Source organism: Panthera pardus, unplaced genomic scaffold (genome assembly GCF_024362965.1).
Source record: "Panthera pardus isolate Hobbes unplaced genomic scaffold, ASM2436296v1 HiC_scaffold_17, whole genome shotgun sequence".
NCBI classification, from domain to species: Eukaryota; Metazoa; Chordata; class Mammalia; order Carnivora; family Felidae; genus Panthera; species Panthera pardus.
In genome coordinates, this window is record NW_026526732.1 from 73944417 (window position 1) to 73965925 (window position 21509).

The following is a 21509-nucleotide window of genomic DNA, read 5'->3' on the forward strand; positions in this document are numbered from 1 at the left end:
GTGGTTGGAGGGTCTCTTGCTTGTGTTCCCTGCACGTATACCCAATCTCCGGGTCGGTAGTGATGCGGCTCAGGAGGGGGCCCGTTCTCATAAATGGCTTTCAATCTAGGCCAAACTTCCTGGTGGGTGTGCTGGAGTTCCCTCAGGGAAATAAGTTTATGATCATCAGATTCAGTTAACACATTAGACTGTAGGTTGGGAATTATAGGGGGGGGCACTCCATACATGATTTTAAAGGGGGTTAATCCCAGTTTGTAAGGGGAGTTCCGCACCCTGAACAGAGCGTAGGGGAGTAAGACTACCCAATTAGCGCCAGTCTCTATGGTCAATTTAGTTAAGGTCTCTTTTAGAGTTTTATTCATTTTTTCTACCTGTCCTGAGCTTTGGGGTTTATATGCACAATGTAGTTTCCAATCAGCCCCAATAAACTGCGCTATCCCTTGTATTACCTTTGAAATGAATGCTGGTCCGTTGTCTGATCCTATTAGGGTAGGGAATCCGTACCTGGGTATGATGTCTTCTAACATTTTCTTTGCTACTATCTGCGCAGTCTCATGCTTGGTGGGGAAGGCCTCTGTCCATCCTGAAAAGGTATCTATAAACACTAACAAATATTTATATCCATATTTTTTAGGCTTTACCTCGGTGAAGTCTACTTCCCAATAGGCTCCCGGCCTGGTTCCGCGGGTTCTGGAGCCAGGGTTTTTCCCGTGGTTGGTGGCGTTAGTTAATTGACAAGCTTTACAGCTAGTAACTATCTGCTCAATTTTTGTCCTGGAGTCTTTAATGATCCTAGCATGTCTTATTAAGTCTTGCATTTTTCTTGTGCCCATATGAGTGGCTCGGTGCATCTTGGATAAGACTTTATTTCCCATTTCTTCTGGGAGGATTATGCTACAGTCTGCTGCTCTCCACCATCCGTTAAGGCACTGAGTTAAAGGTAATTTTTGGATCCAGTTTAGGTCTTCTTTAGTGTAGGCGGGATTTTCTGGTAAACTAGCTGAACCGGGGTCTGGTAGGGTGGTCATTAAAGCACAGTCCACCTGTAAGGCTGCCTCTCAGGCCACCTGGTCAGCCAAATTATTTCCTCTGGCCACCGGTGTGACCAGTTTTTGGTGGCCTGGGCAATGTATGATGGCTAGTCGTTTAGGCAGCCAGAGTGCCTTTAAAAGAGCCAATATTTCTTCTTTGTTTTTGATAGTTTTCCCCTCTACAGTTAACAGTCCCCTCTCTCTGTATATAGCTCCATGTGTGTGGGCCATAGCAAAAGCATATCTGCTATCGGTATACACGTTTAGTTTTTTGTCTTTTCCCAAAGTCATTGCCTTGGTTAAGGCCACAAGTTCAGCTCGTTGGGCAGAGGTGCCAGCTGGCAAAGGCTCTGCCCAAACAGTCTCAGTTTCAGTTGTGACTGCTGCCCCCACGTACCTTTGACTTTGATGTACAAAGCTGCTGCCGTCAGTGAACCAGGTAACCTCGGCGTCTGGCAGCGGGTGATCCTGTAAATCTTCCCGAACTCCATGAACCTGTGCCAATATCTCAGCGCAGTCATGGAGGGGGGTATCCAAGTCTGGGTCTGCCTTCGCGTTGTGGGTCGGGGGATGCGGAGGACGGTTTCCTTCCGTGCATCAGTGAGCCATCGTTGGCCTTCTCTTAACAGATACCCCAAGTAGGTTACCTCGGATCTGCAAATTTGGGCTTTCTTTGCTGAAGCCCGGTACCCCAGGGCACCAAGTGTCCGGAGGAGATTTTTGGTGCCTTGCAAGCAAGCTTCGGCAGTCTCAGCGGCAATTAAAAGATCGTCAACGTACTGCAAGAGAGTCACTTTGGGGTTTTGATTTCGGTACTCACCCAGATCCTAGTGAAGTGCCTCATCGAACAAGGTGGGTGAGTTTTTAAATCCTTGGGGGAGCCGGGTCCAGGTGAGTTGCCCATTTATGCCTCTCTCAGGATTGGACCACTCGAAGGCGAAGAGCTCTTGACTTTTGGGGGCCAGAGGCAGGCTGAAAAAAGCATCTTTTAAATCAAGGACAGTATACCATTGTCTTTCTGGGCTGAGGGCACTTAGGAGGGTATAGGGGTTGGGTACTGTTGGGTGTATGTCCATGACTCGGCGGTTAACTTCTCTCAGATCTTGTACCGGACGATAGTCCGCACTGTTAGGTTTTCGTACAGGCAGCAGGGGGGTGTTCCAGGCTGAATGGCAGGGACGCAAGATGCCTAAGTCTAGGAGGCGACGGATATGTGGCGTGATGCCATTTCTGGCCTCCATTGACATCGGGTATTGTCGGACCCGAACTGGATCTGCCCCCGGTTTCAGCTCTATGAATAGAGCTGGGCGATGTTTAGCCAACCCCATACCCCCGGTTTCAGCCCATGCTCCTGGAAACTGTTGGAGCCAGGGCTCTATGTTTTGACTTTGTGAGGGTGGCCCCTGGTGGAGTCGATATTCATCTTCTAATCTTAGAGTAAGTGTGGTAATGGGCTGGTTGTGAGGGCCAGTCACTTGGGGGCCCCCTGGCGTAAAATGAATTTGGGCCTCCATTTTAGTGAGTAAGTCTCTTCCTAATAAGGGGCATGGGCTGTCGGGGATGACTAGGAAGGAATGGGTGACCTTTCCATTTCCTAGATCCATAGTCCTCTGGGTGGTCCAGGGATATTTTTTTATTCCGGTAGCCCCTTGGACCCAGGAAGATTTTTTAGAAATTTTTCCATGGGGCCTGATCAAGACCGAATGTTGTGCTCCTGTGTCAACTAGAAATTGAACTGGGTTCCCCTCCACTTGTAGCATTACCCTAGGTTCGGGGAGGGGATCCGAACCCCGTCCCCCCTATTCTGCATCTTGAGTGAAGAGGGCGGGTGTGGTTTTTGGCTGCCACGGTTTTTGATCATGACGTGGCTTTAAGTTGCCTGTCCTCTGGAGTCTCTCTATTATTAAAGACACGCTGGGCAATGCGGACTAAGTCCTGAATCTGTTTTCCCTCCAGGTCCTCTAGTTTCTGGAGTTTCTTTTTAATATCAGTGGCTGCCTGATTTACAAAGGCCATTACAACAGCAGCTTGATTTTCGGGGGCCTCGGGGTTCATGGGGGTATACTGTCTGAAGGTTTCCATTAATCTTTCTAAATAAGCGGCAGGGCTCTCTGTCTTACCTTGTATCACTGAATACACTTTTGCCAAATTAGTGGGCTTGCGTGCAGCAGCCCGGAGACCCGCCACTAGAGTCTGGCGATAAATGCGTAGCCGTCCCCTACCTTCTGCCGTGTTGTAGTCCCAGCCATCCTGTGGGGGTCGGGTCAAGGGAAAAGCTGCATTAATGAGATCAAGGTTAGCAGTGGGTTGGCCGTCATCTCCAGGAACCAGCTTTCTTGCTTCCAATTGAATTCTTTCTCGCTCCTCAGTGGTGAACAGGATTCGGAGGAGCTGCTGACAATCATCCCAGGTGGGTTGGTGGGTAAACATAACGCTGTCTAAGAGACTTATTAAATCTTTAGGGTTGTCAGAAAATCGGGCATTCTGGGTTTTCCAGTTATATAGGTCACTGATAGAGAAGAGCCAGTATTGAAGTCGGGGGTTCCCCGTCTCATCGGGAGGCCCTATTTCCCGTAAGGGTAAAGCTACGGTGGAGTCAGGAAGGCGGAGTCCTGGCTCATGTGGGGCCCGCCTACGGGTATGTCCGGCAGCCCTTGGACTTTGCCCCCACTAGGCTTGGGCGCGGGTTGAGCCTCCCTATTCTCTAGTTCTCCTATGGGCTGGGCTACGGGAGGCTCTGCCGGCGCAGCAGGGATAGGGGCAGCTTTCGGAATAAGAGGAGGAATCTGGTAAGGGGGAGGGTCAAGGGAAAGTAAATCTTGGTTGTCGGGGAGAACAGGGGGTGCAGTTGGAGTTGGCGGCTTGGGAGGGTTGATAGGTTTAGCCGCTAGGATTTGGCATGACTCTGCTATTAAGGAAGAGGCCATCCAAGGAGGTGGGTTTTCTACTAAATCTTGCCACACCAGAATATAGGGAATCTGATCCGAGTGACCTTCTTTCCCTGGTAGGAAAATTTTTTATTTTACTTTAAGGACCACAGGGAGGCAGAAGGTTCCCTCTGTAGGCCAATTGACCCCAAAGGTGGGCCATGCAGAGCGGCAATAGGTGATCAACTTCCTTTTGTGAATGTCTAGGCTTAAGTTGTGTCCTCTAGCTTTTACATCCCTGAAGTTGGCGAGAAGGAGGGAGAGAGGGGTGCTCTGCGTTTGGCCCATGTTATGATTCTGAGGAAGAGGAGAAGGGAAGGGGGCGGCACGGAGGGGGCCCTGAAGCGGCTGAAATCAGCGATGGAGTTTGCACAGGCGACCTCCGAGGGTGAGACCCCTGGCGGCCTGGCTGGGCCCCGGGGGGAGGGGCGGGAGGGAAAGCCGCAGGCAGCTGAGGAAGGAGGAAAGAGGAACAAAGGATGGAATAATTAATTCTGATCAGCCGAAAAAACACTTAATTCCAATAAAACATCCGACGCACGAAAGAAAAACAAGAGCCAACAAGAATCTCTGACAGTGGTTTCAACTTTCTGGGGCCGTCTCGGCCAGCCCAACAGAAAGGGTTATGGCTAGGACGGCGGTTATTACAAGGGCCCAGGGGTGACAATACATTTAGACTGACATAGAAGCACTCGCGTACTCGCCCGTCCGCGTCCCTCGCGGGAACTTAGGTGCCTCTTAGCATGGGCGGGCAGGTATAAACCCCCTGCTTGGATCAAAATAAATTTTGACCGCCTTAAGCCATATGAGGATCACCGCGGAAATCGGGTTAGAGCCCACTCGAATCCCGTAGCTTATGCCGTGGGACTACACATAGGGTAAGTCAGGCGCGTGCCCCTGACTCCCAACAATCATTCCAGTCGATTTAACAGACAGACACACAGACACACATCACATCAAAATACGGGTAACAATTGGCATGCCTAGATGGTTTTTTTTCTTTTTAGACGCCTAGAGATATTTCTTAGCACTCTGGAAGTTCATAGAGAAAATGAAAGTATTTAGTTCGCAGGCGCGTTGGGCATAAGCAGCCCACAGAAAAGAATCCTGATGGGCCAAAAAGGCCCCCCGATGGACCAGGAAGGTCCCCTGATGGACCAAGAAGGTCCCCAGATGGGCCAAGAAGGCCCCCAGATGGGCCAAGAAGGCCCCCAGATGGACCAAGAAGGTCCCCAGATGGACCAAGAAGGCCCCCAGATGGGCCAAGAAGGTCCCCAGATGGGCCAAGAAGGCCCCCAGATGTCAGTGGACGTCTCCAACTGACCCCGGCTGGGTGCCCTATAGCGCGTCCGCCAGGGTCACACCAGCTTCCAGACAGAACCGGTTCTCCAGAGAAGAAACACAGATCAGAGAGAAAAGGAAGAACGTTAGAGCCGGCTTACTTACCGATCGGAATCAAATGCGACCCGTTGACCAGAAGTCTGGTGGGCTCGGGGGAGATCTCGGTGGAACCTCCAAATGTAATGCCTGAAGTTCCAAAACCTCCCACAAAAGACCACCAGAGTCGTAAGTCAAAGCCAAGCGGCAAGGGTCGTTTATTGCAGGTTCGAACCTGGTCCTCTGCGCACTCGTCGCCGGTGACACAAGAGGCCACGAATAGGGTTGGTATAGCGTTTTTATAGACAGAGACAAATAGCACAGGGGAGGTTTTTTACTTGTGGCGGGAGGAAGAAAGGGGGAAGGGGGTAGGTGAGGAATGTGCTAAGCAGGCAGGTTTACAGAAGCGAGAAATGCCGGTTAGTTTGTATACAATCACTCATTCCATTACATATCAGACTACATTTAGGAAGTTTTACAGCCCATTCTACAGTGGGTTACAATCAGGAAAGGTCTCACAATGCTCGTAGCAAACAGCAAGCAAAACAAACTTCTCAGCAATTGTATTTCTTATCAAAGATCCATAATAAGCAGAAAAGAGAACCTAGCTTTAAACTAAGGTGGGGCTGTCATTTGGATTCAAAGCTGTTCCTTTCATTTTACATAAAGATATCCAATATTCCTATTAAATATACAACTGTTGGGGCACCTGGGTGGCACAGTCAGTTAAGAGTCAGACTTCAGCTCAGGTCACGATCTCATGGTTCATAGGCTCAAGCCCTGTGTTGGGCTCTGTGCTGACAGCTCAGAGACTAGAGACTGCTTCAGATTCTGTGTCTCCCTCTCTGTCTGCCCCTCCCCTGCTCATGCTCTGTCTGTCTCTCTCTCTCTCTCAAAAATAAATATTTAAAAAATTTAAAAATACATGCAACTGTTGGGCATGAGGGATAACACATCAGCTGTATGTTTCAGAGTGACCCTAGTATGAAAAGTATCTGGAGGGATCAAACAAAGGATATAGATGAAAAAAATGGAAATAGCAGTGGATTTAAAATTTACACAGTTGTGTAACATGTGGGATTTTGTTTCTTCATCTGTGATGTGTGAAACAAAGGCAAAAGAAAAAAATTAAATTTCTGTACAACTTACGGCCCATTGTCAAGTCCTTGAGACAGCAGAGTGACATTCCTTCAGAACGCCCAATTGTCTTAATGTTAACGCTTTGCTACAGGAAAAACAGGTGGTTAACTGACAGAGATCACGGTCATGCAGGCCAGAGTCTCTATCAGTTTACAACTGTCTTAATGATTTACAAGAGAAAAGCAATTATATCAATAGTCAAACATCCAGAAACCTATAGATTCAATTTCCTGGGACCCTTACACCACCCTCCCCTTCATAGGATAGAAAATCTTATATAATCAGTCACTCCTCACAACCCAAGTACAGCTCTTTCTGACCACAGGTCCTGTCCCTGTGCTTTAATAAAACTCTCTTTTTGCACCTAAGCTGTCTCAAGAATTCTTTCTTGGCCATCAGCTCCATACCCCAATATTCTCCACATCATCTGAAGGGTGCAATAATAAAATCTTTTCTATCACCTTATGGGTTAAGAATTAATGATATGCTTAAGAAATCGTGCATGTGAAATACCTGAGAAGACACTCAGTGAGGTACTGTGGACATGAGTACTGGAGCTTGGCCTCCCAGAATCCAAGGTTCATGTGTCAAAAAGAATGCCAAATAATAAAGGAAAGGAACACAAACAGGGACGTGCCTCACCTAAGACCCTGCAGCTCAGTGAACTTGCAGAACTCAGCTGTAGATCATCTGCCTCCATGAAGAGATGGATAACTCAAAATGTTGAAGAGAACAAAAAGAAAACTAATTTTTTTTCAATTTGATTCTATAGGTATTTATTAATGTATATTTACTCATCCCAATCCCATCTCTCAACCAAGCTGGGTTTTTCCTCTATTTGATTTATCAATTCTACCACTTGCTGAAAGTTCTCAAAACCAACACTTATCACTTTCCTTACAAGACTCCTAAAAGGCTGCCTTATATACGCTCTTAGGTTGCTATTGTACCTATAATTGAGCAGACACGTATATTCTCATTGTTTCCAAAGGGAAGTGAGATGATATACAATAGAACTTTGGTTTGCGAGCATGATTCATTCCAGAAATCTGCTTGTAATCCATAGCACTTATATATCAAAGCGAATTTCAAGAACCATTGGCTCAGTTGTGATCATGTGACATTTGGCATCACATACTACTCGTATTGCAAGACATCACTTTTTATCAAGTTAAAATTTATTGAGAACAAGTGACTCACAATCCAAGATTTCACTGTATTTAATTATTTTAGTCTAGTAGTATGTTTAGATATGCACTTTGATGGGGTTTTGGAACGTTAGGGTTTCAGAGCTAATATCTTTGGTGCTTTAAAAAAAAGTAATTTTACTAAAGCATGGGGGAAGGACCCATGCATGGGCAGAAAGAGCTGCACTGGGGTTGTGAAGAGTGACTGGTTATATACTATGGAGTTGGGGGAGGTAAAGGCAAAAGGGAGGCTTCCATAAGGACTTTTATGGCCTCCAGAAGGACTTTGATATGCTAAAGAGGAATCTTAAGAAGTCAGGGGCCTTCCTATTGTCAAGCTAAGGTTATTTTCCCTCTAGTGAGGCATTAATATTAGGATAGTAGGGGGTTCCTTGAGAAATGTTATACTCTGTATTTGTCTCAATTATTTGTCAATGGGTGGCAGGATATGAGGAAATTCAACTTTATCTGCTATTTCCTTCTTGCCTTTGTTCCCCACATCACTATGGTGGGGGGGGGGGGGTGATGTTGGGGCTTCAGGAAACTGAGTCTATTGGTTTCTGGAGATTAGGCTTTTGATAACTAAGATATTTGTAAACTGATGGAGACTCATATCTTGCATGGCTGTGATTTCTATCAATTAACCATCTGTTTTGTTCTTGGGCATCCAGGAGTGCCTGAGGAATATCACACATATTCCAGTTGGAGTCGGGGATTGTTATTAGTTTGTGCTTTGCCCTCAGCTTGCCTTATGCTCCTTCATCAACTTGATTAATGTTTTATTGTTGCAGCCCATGGTCACCCTTGGCATTTAATTTATAAATCTAACTTGGAAAGCTGGCTCCAATATGTCCCAGACTAATTTAGGGCACAGAGTCACATCTGTATTCCTGTGTTTTAGGTAGAAATGGTGGTATTGTAGGGGCACCTAAGTGACTCAGTCAGTTAAGCATCCAACTTTGGCTCAGGTCATGATCTCACGGTTTGTGGGTTTGAGCCCCACGTTGGGCTCTGTGCTGACAGCTCAGAGCCTGGAGCCTGCTTTGGATTCTGTGTCTCTCTCTGCCCCTCCCCTGCTCACACTCTGTCTCTGTCTCTCAAAAATAAATAAAACATTAAAAAAAAAGAAAGAAAGAAATGATGGTGAGAGAGTATTAGAGAATAAGTAAAGAAATTTGGGACTGTTTTCAAGTTGTTTAAACACCTGAGTTCAGTTCTGCCAGAAGAGACTGAAAACCTCCAGAATGCAGCCTTCCTTCCTCCTAGCAGGAGTGTTTCTGGATTCTTCTCATCTACAAGAACTCTTTTCCTAACAAAGCCACCTAGGAGTAGGGTCAGTTTCTTATTAAGAACCACTTTTTTAAAGAGCTGTATGGCACTCAGCTTGCCACTGGAGAGCTCTGCAGAAAGGCTGGACTGTTAGTACTGTCCAACTTAAAATTAAGTTTCTAATTGCAAGCAAGCCTGTCTTGAGGCAAGAGAAGGTTCTGAACCCTATTGAATTACCATCTCTCCTAGCATAAGCCACTATTTACAAATAAAAGGGCAAGCTTCTGTTGGCCAATTAAAGTTAGGTTAAAGTTTCTCCCCAATAAGCAAAGAGCCTGCCAGTAGCCAACAGTTCAAGCCAATTACCAAAACCTCAAACCATAACAGATTCTCACAGTCCTCCTCCAAAGTGTGTGACCTCAGGAAGAAGAGAATTAAAATACAATGAAGTACTTTGCACTTGCCACTTTTAATCTGCTAGTTTGAAAGACTTATATCCTGTATCCAATTATTGGCAATGACATATGACATTTGAAAAGTTAATGAAGCAGAAAGATTGGAAGAGAGAAATTTGTATTTCCTATGTGCTTATATACCAAAGTAAACTTAAATAAAGAACATGATCACATTTTCCAGTTCCTCCTCACCCCCACACCATTATTATGGTGACTAATATTTCTATTATGTATTTAATTAGCATGTCTGTAGTGTGCAATTGAAAGGACACTAAAGATGTCTCTAGTAAATAATAAAAGAGTCCACCAGCCATAAGTATCTTTCTAATGAAATAATTTATGAAAAGTCTATTTATTAGCATAAACTAAATCAGATACTTCTTTTCTTTTATAGCCTGAATTGTATCTCCTACCCCTAAAATTCATATATTGAAGTCCTAATTCCTCATACCTCAGAATGTGACTATATTTAGAATTAGGCCTTATAATTTTCTCTTGATAGCCTGGCATGATGTACTGGATAAAAGGAAATGCTACAGTGGTGAGGTGTGGGGAGAGGGATTAGTCATTTGATTAGGTCTCAGTCTTAGTGAACAAGCCCTACTCAGACTTGAGCTTCACATATGTTTCTCATACCCTCTCCCCTAAGTGGACCAGGATGGGTAGAGTGAGCTGGAGTTGGGTATTTCTCTTCTCCAATGGAAGGCTAGAGTCAGATGTGGTTGGATATTTCCTCTTCCCTGTGTGAATTAGGCTCTGATAAAACCCCTGGAGTTTAGGCTCTGGTTAAATACCTTCCCCCAAGGGTAGATCTTGTTAGGGAGAACAGAGTGCTCTGGTGTATTTCAAAATGATTCAGTTTCCTCTTCTGTTGGAAGAATGAGAGGAATTATCTCTGGTAGTAAGTGTGAAAATTGGTAGAGCTCTGAAAGGTAAAATTCACAAAAGTGTGTGTGTGAGGCAAGGTGGGGGACACAATGCCTTGCCTCCCCTGGAGTTTTCATCTCTGACTTGTCCACAATAAGCCTCCAACAATTTGTCCATTACAGTTCAGATTTCCCTATCCCAGCACTGCTTCCCACAGCGGTTTCAGCTCTGGTAAATTCAATTCTCGGTATTGGCCTGTCAGTTCTTCAGTCTTAGTGGCAGTGGCTTGCCCTGTGACCTCACTGCCCTTACTGATCTAAGAGTGGCTGATTTTTTAGAATATTCAGCTTTTTATTTGTTGCTAGGGTGGAATGGAAACATCTAAGCTTCTTACACACCAGACTGGAAACTGGAAGTGAATTAGGGCTTTAAAGAGATAATCAAGGTAAAATGAGATCATATGGATGGGCCAATCCAATATGACTGGTGTCCTTATAAGAAAAGATTAGGACAAAAAACACACAGACTATGGAGTGACCATGTGAAGACACAAGAAGTCAGCTATCTGCAAACTGAGGAGAAAGGCCTCTGAAGAATTCAAATCTGCTGACACCTTGATCTTGAACTTCTAGCCTCCAGAACTATGAGAAAATAAACTTATGTTATTTAAGCCACCCTGTCTGTGATATTTATAGGCTGTCATGGCAGCCCTAGGAATGAATACACCTTCTTTGTCTCTTTTCAATAGACTCAACACTTCAATTATTTATCATAATAAACCCTTATTGGGTGATATATAAACATAGACATGTCTATATGTGTGTGTGTATGTATAAATATAGAGAGAGAGACATGTAAATATTTGACATATATAACTTGATCTAATTGCAAGGTTTTCTCCTTAAAATGTGTTACATGTCAACTTGCTGGTGGCTAAAAAGGTTTAAATAAATTTGACAGATTTGAAACTCATTTATCTGTAATCATTGTGAAAGAGCTGAGATTTTATTCCTCTTGCAAGCTAAAAAGTTAGCTTGCTTAGTTTCAGAGATGTTGGCAAAAGACATGAGACTGTTGGGTCAGAGACAAAGAGCCTTGTTACTCATTAACACAGCAGGAAGGATAAGCTTTATATTCACAATGGTTTCCTTTGCCCCCAAAATTTCAAGGGAGTTAAACAAATGTGAGGCTATTTACACAGTGGATTTACATCACAATTGAGGAACCTACACTTGGAAAACCTCCATTTCTTACTCTGAACTGCTAGGATCTTTCTTCCACAAGAAGACATTATCTTCACTATTTTGGACAGTAAAAAAACCTGCCCTCTCTTCTGGAGGCAGACACCATCTCAATCTTCCAAGATTGTGTGGTATATAGACATCCTTGAAAAAATAATCTGGAACAAAGGCAGTCTTACTCAAAGATACACAGAAACATAAGAGGTCCATGATAACTGCCTCCCAACAATCATTTTAAGGGATGGTTGCTTTGACATATATTACTATCAAAATAATGTGTAGAGGCCCAATTTATAAATGTTTATTTTGGAGAAAATGGTTGAGTAATGATGACAGCACAGCCATAAATTAATATAATGCTTGGACAACAGATTATATAATTGACAGTCTCCCTAGAAAATAATATCTTTAACTTAACTGAACATTAAAAAAAACCCCTATGAACAAATAGTGCTTTGTTTTAAACAGATTTGTACATTCTGATTGTATGAGAACATGTTTCTGTAAAGCTGAAGTTTGAGGAAAAACAATTTAACACTGTTAAATCTCTTCCTCCCTCTTAAAAGTATTTTCCTCACTTAATTACCAAGGCAAACTCTGACCTGGATTTCCTCCTACTTCTCTGGCTGCTCGTTCTCAGTCTCCTTTGCTGGTTCCTGCTCTTCTCCCTAAACTCCTAACATCAGAGTGGCCCCAGTGCTCAGTTCTGGGAACTCTTCTCTACTTAAACTTACTTTCTTAATGCTATGATCCATCTTCTTGTGTTACCAACTCACAAGTATGTCTCTCCAATCTGGACCTGTCTTCTGTCCAAGACTTAAATGTTCAATTATCCACTTACCTATTCAATAACTCCCTTGGACATCTAATAGATATTTTAATCTTAATATGTTCAAAACTGAACTGATTTTTCACCCAAATCTCTTCTACCCACAGCCTTCTCATGTCGTGGCAGTTCATAGCAACTCCAGCCTTCTGGTTGCTCAGGCTTCAAAACTTGGAGTCATCCTTGTCTTCTTACTTTCTCTCATATCCTATGTTTGGTACATAAACAAACCAGTCTTTTCTTTCTCTGGAATATAGCCAGAATCTTCTTCTTATCTACTGCAATTCAGTCCAAATCAATCTAATTTGCTATTATCTCTCAATGGGATTAATACTGAAGCATCCTTGTTGACCTCTCTTATTCTACTTTTGCCCTTTATAGTCTATTCTCCACAGAGAGTGAGGATCTTGTTAAAATGTAAGCCAGATGATGTCTCCCTTCTGTTAAAAACTTTGCAGTAGCTCCCAGTGTCACTCAGAATAAAAGCAAAATCTCTACAGTAGCCTATAAAGCCCTAGATGATCTGGTCTCCTATTATCTCTCCAGCCAAATCTACTACTCTCCCTTTCATTCACTCTGATCCAAGTAAATGGGCCTCCTTCATATCATCGCACATATCACACATGGTATCCCCAGGGACCTTTGCACCAGCTATTCACTCTATCTGGAGCCCTCTTCCTCCACTTGGCACACTCCTTCACCTGTTTGCGTCCTTCTAGTTGTTCAACAATGGCACCTCAATGGGGATTACCTTGAGCGTCTCATTCAGATTATCACCACTGCCTTTCCACCATCACTCAATCTCCCTTACCCTGCTCTATTTCCTTCCATAACATATATCCCCTTTTAAAATACTATAAAACCTACTTTTTAAATTATGACTATATCTTATACTATATAATTTACTTATGTATTGTGATATTTGTTTATTGCTCTGTCTCCCCCAGATAAAATGTAAATTCCACCAGGGCAGGGATTTTTTCCCCTGTTTGTTTACTGTAGCACTAGCACCTAGAACACTTCCTGGAATGTATAGGTGAACAAAGAGGTACTCAAAAATTTTTGTTGAATTAGTGAATAAATTTCTTAAACTTCAGGTCTGAAGGATTAAGAAAGTATTTTAAATGTTATGCTTTTTTTTTCTTTTTTTTCCTTTCCACAGAATGTGAATGCAACCTCAGAACGTTATAGTGTTTAATTTTATAGCTTACTAGTTTTTGCATGTAAGCATATTCCTAAAAGATATCTTTAAAAATGTAGGTAGTATATTCCTTGCCTTTAAATGTTTATGGTATTTTTTTTAATCACTGGTTATGAAGTTGTGCTATTTTTGATTGTTAAAAGCATTGTTATCACATACGTGGGGTGCATTTATATGGAGGGAAGACTGTTTTTGATTTTTTGTCTGCATAGTTTCCTTTGGCGTTAATGCAAGAAAAATTAAGACAAAATTATTCTATACTTGTGACATGTATTCAAATTTTAGTACCTGTGGCTTTCTAGATATAATATACAATGAAAAATTTTATTTATCTATGTACTGATGAGTCATGTTAAAAAAAATTACACTCTTTGGGGTGCCTGGATGGCTCAGTCAGTTAAACATCTGACTCTTGGTTTTGGCTCAGGTAATGATCTCACAGTTTATGAGCTCAAGCCCCATGTCAGGCTTGACGCTGACAGTGCAGAGCCTGCTTGGGATCTCTCTCTCTCCCTCTCTCTCTGCCCCTCCTCCACTTCTCTCTCTCTCTTTCTCTCTCTCAAAAAATAAATAAATAAACCTTTAAAAAATAACGTTCTGGAAGATGGAGAGAGGTATAATGACACACAAAAATATCTTTACGGTATTTTTTGTATCAACAAAAATTTGAAATATAAATTTTTAACATTAAGCAAATTGTTAACTAAATCATGATGTATCTCTCTGATGTTGGAATTTAAGCTATTTACAAATATTGAAATATAGTAATCTATAAAAACTAGAATAAAACATAATTTCTAATTTCTGTATGAAAAAGTTTGTCCCAAGTTAAAAATCAAAAGAAATTAGAAAATTTTCAATGGAATTTATTACATAAAATTGATACCTTTTCTATGTCAAAATATCTTTAAAAATATTATATATTTATCTTATTGAAGAATTTTTTAATGGTTATTTTTGAGAGAAAGAGAAAGCGGGGTAGGAGCAGAGAGGGGAAAAGAGGATCCAAAGTAGGCTCTGAGCCCAATGTGGGGCTTGAACTCATGAACTGTGAGATCACGACCTGAGCCAAAGTAGGATGCTCAACCAACTGAGCCACCCAGATACCCCTAAAAAGTTTATTTTAAACCAACAAACTGGAAAAAAAATTTACCCTAATATCACAGAGAACTAAAGCCATAAAATATAATTTCAGTCCTCATCTCTATCTATTGGCAGCATTTAATATAGATGACCACTCCCTTTTTGAAGCATTATTCACCTGCCTAGAAGGACATTGTTCTCTTGGTTTTCTTCCTACCTCACTATTTGTTCTCTATTTTCTTTCCTGACTTCTCCTCATTTCTGCTACCTCTGAATGTTGGAGAGCCCAGAGCTCGGTCCTTAAGCTTTTTCTTTTCTCCACTGACACTCCCTAGACGATGTCATCTAGTCTCATTGCTTCAAACACCATCTAATTGCTGATACTGTCCAAATTTAATCCCCCGCCTACTGTCTCCCCTGAACTCAGGTTCCTATCTTCAACTGTCTACTCATTAGCTTCATTGTGATGTCGAATAGGCTTCTCATGTTCAACATGGCCCAACCCAAATGCCTGCTTATACTTTCCCCATCTGTCCCTCCTTCCATTGTCCCTCATGTATTAATGGTCAAATTACTCTTCTGGCTGTTTAGGCTACAAATCTTGGAGTTATTGTTCCTATTTCTCGTTCTCCTCTACCTCTCAATCCATTATCAAAGCCTATTGGCTCTACCTTCAAAACAGATCTGAGACTGAGCTTGTCTCACCACCTCCATTGCTAGTATCGGAAATCATAAAGCATCTCTCACCTAGATGACTGCAAAAGCCTCCTAACTCATCTCCTGCTTTTTCACCCTTCCTTCCTCTGTCTGCTTCCAATTCAGAATCCAGACATATCCCCTTAAACTCATGATGTTGAAAGCCCTCCAATGGCTCCCCATCAGAGTGAAAGTAAAAGCCAAATCCTACAGTAGCTAACAAGGCACTTCATGAGACTTAGGTTAATCAAATTCATGCTGAGAAATGGTCATGCCTCTTCTTCCACCAGCCCATTAGCATGTGTGGTTGAGTCAACCTAGCCATGAGTTGAACTTAATATTGCTGTCACTAAGGTTACTTCTACTGCACTGCTTCAAATTCTTCTTGTGTGACCATATGTTTAGGGTGGGGGTGCCAGAAGGTGTTTTCAATGATTCTGCTCCACCCTCAGCTTTAGGCATTGCTTGTACACCTACACCTCTGAGAGGGTCTCTCTCCATATTCTTGTCACTTCTCTAAAAATAGTCTGCAGTTGTTTGTTACTTCTTGGTGCTTGTTGGCCTGGAGGGGTAAGGGGTGGAAGCTGGGAATTCTGCTATCCTGGGTCAACCTCAGACTTAAACAAACCCTGTGACCCTGATCTTGGGGCAAGGGGGTGCTTTCTCAGTGGTCCTATCCTCCAGGTCTGAGCCCAGGAAGATTTCCTGCTCTTCTCCATGAGCAGAAAGCTTTCTCCCTTTCTCTTCACTATAGTGGATCTTCGTCTGTGCCTTGGGGGTAACAGTATTTCCTGTCCTTAACCCCAGTAACATAAGGTTTTTTATTCCTTAAAGAGGAGAAAATTATAATCTGCAAGTAATTTTCATTTTTATGGTAAGACCACTTCAGTAGTTAAACATGATCCAATGATAATACATGTGCTTCTAAAAATGAAATTCTGGTAACTATAGATAACATATATATATATATATATATATATATATATATATATATATGAGTGTGTGTGTGTGTGTGTGTGTAGTTATATATATATTCATCTGTGTGTGTGTGAATATATATATATATTCACACACAGATGAATATATATATAACTACACACACACACACACACACACACACACACACTCTTTAAGTTATTATAAAATATGACCAGAGTAAAAAAGATGAACTGTTTCCATTAATACATCTGGATAATTAAGAGTTGATATGAGTACATGAAAATGCATGGAATCCAATAAACACATCCCCCTTCACCTTCACTTTTCATATTGAATTGAGATCTAAATTATCTTTCCTCTAATTTCCCAAGATGTAGAGAAACAACTTCTGGCACTCCTTTCCATCCCAATTACCTGTATTTCCCCCTACCAATAACCTCTGCTCTGTCACCTCCTACCCAGCCTTCCATTAACAAAACCCTTGTCAGGATGATCTTCCCAAATACTAACCTAATCCTGGGTAGGAAAGGAGCAGACATGCAGACAAATCAAGAGACTCCAGTGTGTGCAAGGCACCGTGGCAAAACTCTGGGCTTGTTTGAGTACCTGGCCAGAGTGTGCACCCAGTGCACAGATTGGAAAATCTGACCTTAGGATGCTATAGGGAAGTTGTTTGTGCTGTAGAAGAGGCAGGCCCCCGCTGGGGTGCTGAAGGAGCTCAGAGAAGACAAGAAAGGCAAGTCAGATATGCAGTTTTGAAGGCCTTGGCTAGAAGTTTTCATCTGGTATCTAGAGTAAAACTGAGAAGCTACTCAGGGATTCTGAGCAATATGGTGACAAGAATAGAAAATTAGATCTATTTTTTTCTCCCCAATTTTCCTAATATGACAATGAGAACTATTGTGCACTTATAGGCAATTTGGATGAAAGCAGGCATCTGAATTTTCCTTGGGGCTGTCAGCTCACTTCATTTAATATTTAGCCAAATTAGTAGTGTGTTGTTTAAGAAGTGGGTATAGTGCTGCTTTTTGTTATTATTCTTTTTAAATTATTTAAACAAATTATATTATTTAAATGAATTCACCTTGTACAACCAAATGATTTAAAGGCTGCTTTGGAGCTAAACAGTCAGGCCATCACCATCACCTCCTGTTTCCACCTCTGTGACAGCAGCAATTTCTCTGCTGCTTGTATCCCCAGGGCCATGCCCATAGGAATGTTCTTTGTCCTTCTCCCTCATGCTGTGCTTCTGATACACAGATAAGGCATCTAGGACTCAGAAAGAGTTACCACAAAAGAAACCCCCTAGAAAAAAACACAAATATTCAAGTACATTTTCCCCTTATGTATATAGTAGAAATTTAAATATATATATTACACATAAAAGTAGCAATGATAAGATATTTCTTCAGTTAGCATAACTTTATAAAAGAACTCAAGGGCAGGAGATGGAATAACAAGGGAGGTGTAATTAGATAAGAGAAAAGAAGCAAGTGTGCCTCTCACTTCCCTTGAATACAAGCAATGTGACCCCTGCCTTCTCCCCATTACAAGCATGAAAAATCTTCATGGATTGTACAGTAAGCTCTCATTACTACACCTCCTATGTGTCTGTATATCTAATTACTTTCTTATGAACAATTCTCTAAAGGAAGATGTTTTACAGAATAGAAACAATATACCTAAAATATTACATCCGAGAGGGAAGGTCTGCAAATCAACACTAGAAGAAAATGCTTTTTTTTTTAATGCTGGTTTTTAACGGTACTCCCACTAAGCCCTGCCCCTGATCCTTGACCTCATTTTCAGGCCTCTGTTTAGGCTTGGGGCAAGATTAAGGTGCTTTACTTGCACCCCAAAATTTGGTGGATGGCTGTTTGAATACATACAGATTGGCCAAGAAAGGGCTTTATGAGGATGAGAAGAAATCGAGATGCAGAAGTGGCAGCTCTCTGCTAAGGAAGCCAGAACAGAATTAAGTTCTGTTCTTCTATGTGTACCTATGTTGGACTTGTCTAAAATCAGGATCTATTTCCCCTTCCTTTTCTAGGTAGAAGCAGCTCTTTGCCAGTGGTTCCTTCACACCAGACTTTTACCAGAGCTGCTGCTAAACAGCAGCAGAAAACTACCAGTAATGTCCTTCTGGAAGCCATCTGGTCTCTCTGAGAAGAGGAATCACTAATGGTTAACTTTAAGCAGGTGGAGAGACAGCTAGCCACCTATTGTTATTTGAGAGCTCTAAAATCAGCATCCTGAACCAAACATACAAACACATACATGTGCTTACCAAAGGCCTGAAATGCTGTCCCCACTACCACACTACCTTACTGTCACCATCTTGCCTTAAGGCATTGAATTTTATGGGGCCTGCAGCCAGAGCAGAGAGCTCCATGTGGAGAGAGCATGAGAAGGTGAGTGAGAAAGTTACCTGCTATGTACCTTCTGAGCTTTGAAAATTAAGGCAAACCCTCCTGAGCCTCAGATTCCTCAAGTGTGCAATAAGAGAGTAGTACAAGGTTATGTCTAAGGCTCTTTTCCACTCTCATGTTTCATTATTCTATATGAGCTCATTAGGTATGCCTCTGGCAGATGGAGAGGCAGGTAGATACAGTGGACAGAGCATTGGAATGGGAGTTCAGGGCCCACCCAGGACCTAGTCCTGGCTCTGCCACTTACAAGTTAAGCATCTTAGTCAAGTCACTTAAGCTGTCCTCATGGTGGGGCAATCATGAGGATCAAATGAGATAACATGCATCCATCAGTCAGCTTTGGGTGTATAACAGACCATGCCAAAGCCTAGTGGCTTAAATAACAATTGTAATTCTCTCCATGATTCTACAGGTCGGCTGGACAGTTCTTCCAATCTGGGTTAGTAGAGTTGCTCTCTAAAATCTGCTGGTTGGTGGCTTGGCTTGGGCTAGGTGGTCCAAGATGGCTTTACTCACATGTCTGGGAGATGGCAGGCTACTTATCTAGGGGCTTGAGCTGAGGCTCTTCATCTCTGTTCCACATGTCTCTCATTCTCCCGGAGGCAAACCTGGGCTTCTTCACTGGGTGATCTCAGGGTTCCAAAAAGCAATAGGGAGACCCAATGCACATGTGCCTTTTAAGCCTCTTCATCATGTTTGAAAATGTCCCGTTGACTAAAGCAAGTCACATGGTTGAGAACAAACTAAAGGAAAGAGCTCGATAAGAAAATCATCAAAGAATCAAAGAATATGTGTCTATTTTTGCAATCTACCAAAGTACACAGGAAACAGCACTGAAAGTTGTAAGGTATATTACAGTTTTAAAGAAATACTGTTAACATTTGGTACACTTGCAAATATTCGATTTTTTGATTTTTTTCCAACTTTAAAAATACTTTCACTGCTGCATTAGCCACTGAGAGTCCTTCATAACCTGTTAAATGCCATGTCTCTGAATGGTTTATCTGAATAATCCATTCTCACTAATGTCACCAGCTAGGCCCTAAAATATGAGGAAGAATAGGTAAAGAAAGAGTGAGGGCATCAGGATTCAGGGCAAGGTAAGCTTCTAAAATAGCCCAGGAGGCATCAAAGACCACTGGCTTCATAGTATCCCCAGGTTGGTTCTGATAGTGGAGGCAATGAAACTTGAATAGCTGCACAGAACTGATAATGGCTGTGCCACAGAGATCAGCATAAAGGGAATTATATCCTAATTCAAGCAGGCCAGGGCATGAGGCATGCTATGACAAAAACAGATAAGAAAGAGGGGGACTGGGAACAGGAAGTGGCCTGGAAAATCTAACCTCACTTATAGAAGGGGCTCCTATAATGGCATTAATCTGTTATGTATTGTCAGAGCGTAAGAGTTAATTGATCAATCCATAGGGCCAAATGAAGATGGTGAGTTGTGAGCAAACACTAAGGCCAAAGTTCTAAGGTGTTCATAACAGAATCCTAGTCAGTGGCTGAGGGCAATGAGAGGAAGATCTGGCTTTCTCTTCTCTCTTGAGATGACTTGCAAAAGCCAGGCCAAACCCAGAGCTGCAGAGAAGCTGGCTGGAATTCAAAGCAGTCCCAGTTTCAGTGATATAAGATGCGGGTTGGAGTCGGTTGAGCGTCCGACTTCAGCCAGGTCACGATCTCGCGGTCCGTGAGTTCGAGCCCCGCGTCAGGCTCTGGGCTGATGGCTCGGAGCCTGGAGCCTGTTTCCGATTCTGTGTCTCCCTCTCTCTCTGCCCCTCCCCTGTTCATGCTCTGTCTCTCTCTGTCCCAAAAATAAATAAAAAACGTTGAAAAAAAAAATTTAAAAAAAAGATGCGGGTTGGAGAATGAGTTGAAGCTTCATACAATAGCCAGGGCCAGCAGAGCAAAGATTGGGGAAACCTAAGATTGTAATTGATGGCAGGGGACACTAAGGACTCACTCCAGGTATACTGGGTCTGTGTCAACACAAATAATTCCAGATCTACCTTCTGCAGCTGAATTGCTAATGGGCTTCTTGCCTCCTCAGGATTGGCCCAGTTGTCACATAGGTATGTGTCTGCAAAGGAATCTTTAGTTACCGTAACTAGTGGGAGCTGAGAGCCTTTACCGCAGATCTGCTTACATATTACAAATGAGAGGGAGCAGTGGTTCTGGAAACTGTCTATGGAGACAGGCTTAGGTGAAAAGTCTAGTTTTGCCATTTACTGTGTGACAAAGACATGCTTCTTCACTTCGCCATTAATCAACTTCTATAAAATATAGATCATAATTATACCTACCTTGAAGGATGTTGAGAGGATTAATGAGTTGAGTTAATGGACATAGAGGATATAGAACTACCTGTACCTTGTAAAGGGTAAGTTCTAGATAGTTATCATTATAAGTGTTTCTTCTTCTGCTAAAATTGCCCATCTACCATGGTGTTTAAGAAAGAGTAAAATCAGATTTCCTACATTCAGAGCTCTTAACAACTTTGTCTTTTAACATTGTATGATCACCCAATCTTAATTAATATTAAGCAGATTTGGTCAGAGACTCTGAAGAAAGTATTATTTCATTCTTTCTAAGGCTTTTTCTTTGTATTTGGTGCTTCTAGCTGAGTCTATAACTGAAAAATGAAAAGAAAAAACTTATAAGCATGAAGTTATAAACACATTTAGAGGCCCTTCCAGTGCCTCCTTCTGGAAGGTGATTAGTCAAGGGCAAAGCACCTCTGAACTATGGGAATATAACAGCCATTAAAATACAGTGCACAACTGTTGCTAAGAATTCAAAATGGTGTAGCCTTTATGAAAAACAGTATGAAAGTTCCTT

General features: G+C 42.3%; 1 protein-coding gene across 1 annotated transcript; it reads right to left on the bottom strand.

The window, feature by feature from the left end:
- Window positions 1-137: 137 nt before the first annotated feature.
- LOC128777778 (uncharacterized) lies at window positions 138-20896 on the bottom strand. The gene is made up of 6 exons (XM_053905306.1): window positions 20635-20896; window positions 17386-17508; window positions 5405-5485; window positions 3761-4032; window positions 3254-3701; window positions 138-1576 (listed from the first exon to the last, which is right to left on the bottom strand). Exons 1-6 carry the CDS (start codon window positions 20894-20896, stop codon window positions 1059-1061), a joined length of 1704 nt encoding a protein of 567 aa, XP_053761281.1. The 3' UTR covers window positions 138-1058.
- Between the last annotated feature and the right edge of the window lie 613 nt (window positions 20897-21509).

What these genes read in the sequence shown, in the direction of transcription:
- LOC128777778 (XM_053905306.1), bottom strand. Translation starts at nt 20,896, where the DNA reads ATGGCAAAACTAGACTTTTCACCTAAGCCTGTCTCCATAGACAGTTTC. An exon ending in CTGCGCCGGCAGAGCCTCCC is followed by an intron (nt 3,702 to 3,760) that starts GTAGCCCAGCCC and finishes GCCCAAGCCTAG; the next exon opens with TGGGGGCAAAGTCCAAGGGC. An exon ending in GGACTACAACACGGCAGAAG is followed by an intron (nt 1,577 to 3,253) that starts GTAGGGGACGGC and finishes ACGCGAAGGCAG; the next exon opens with ACCCAGACTTGGATACCCCC.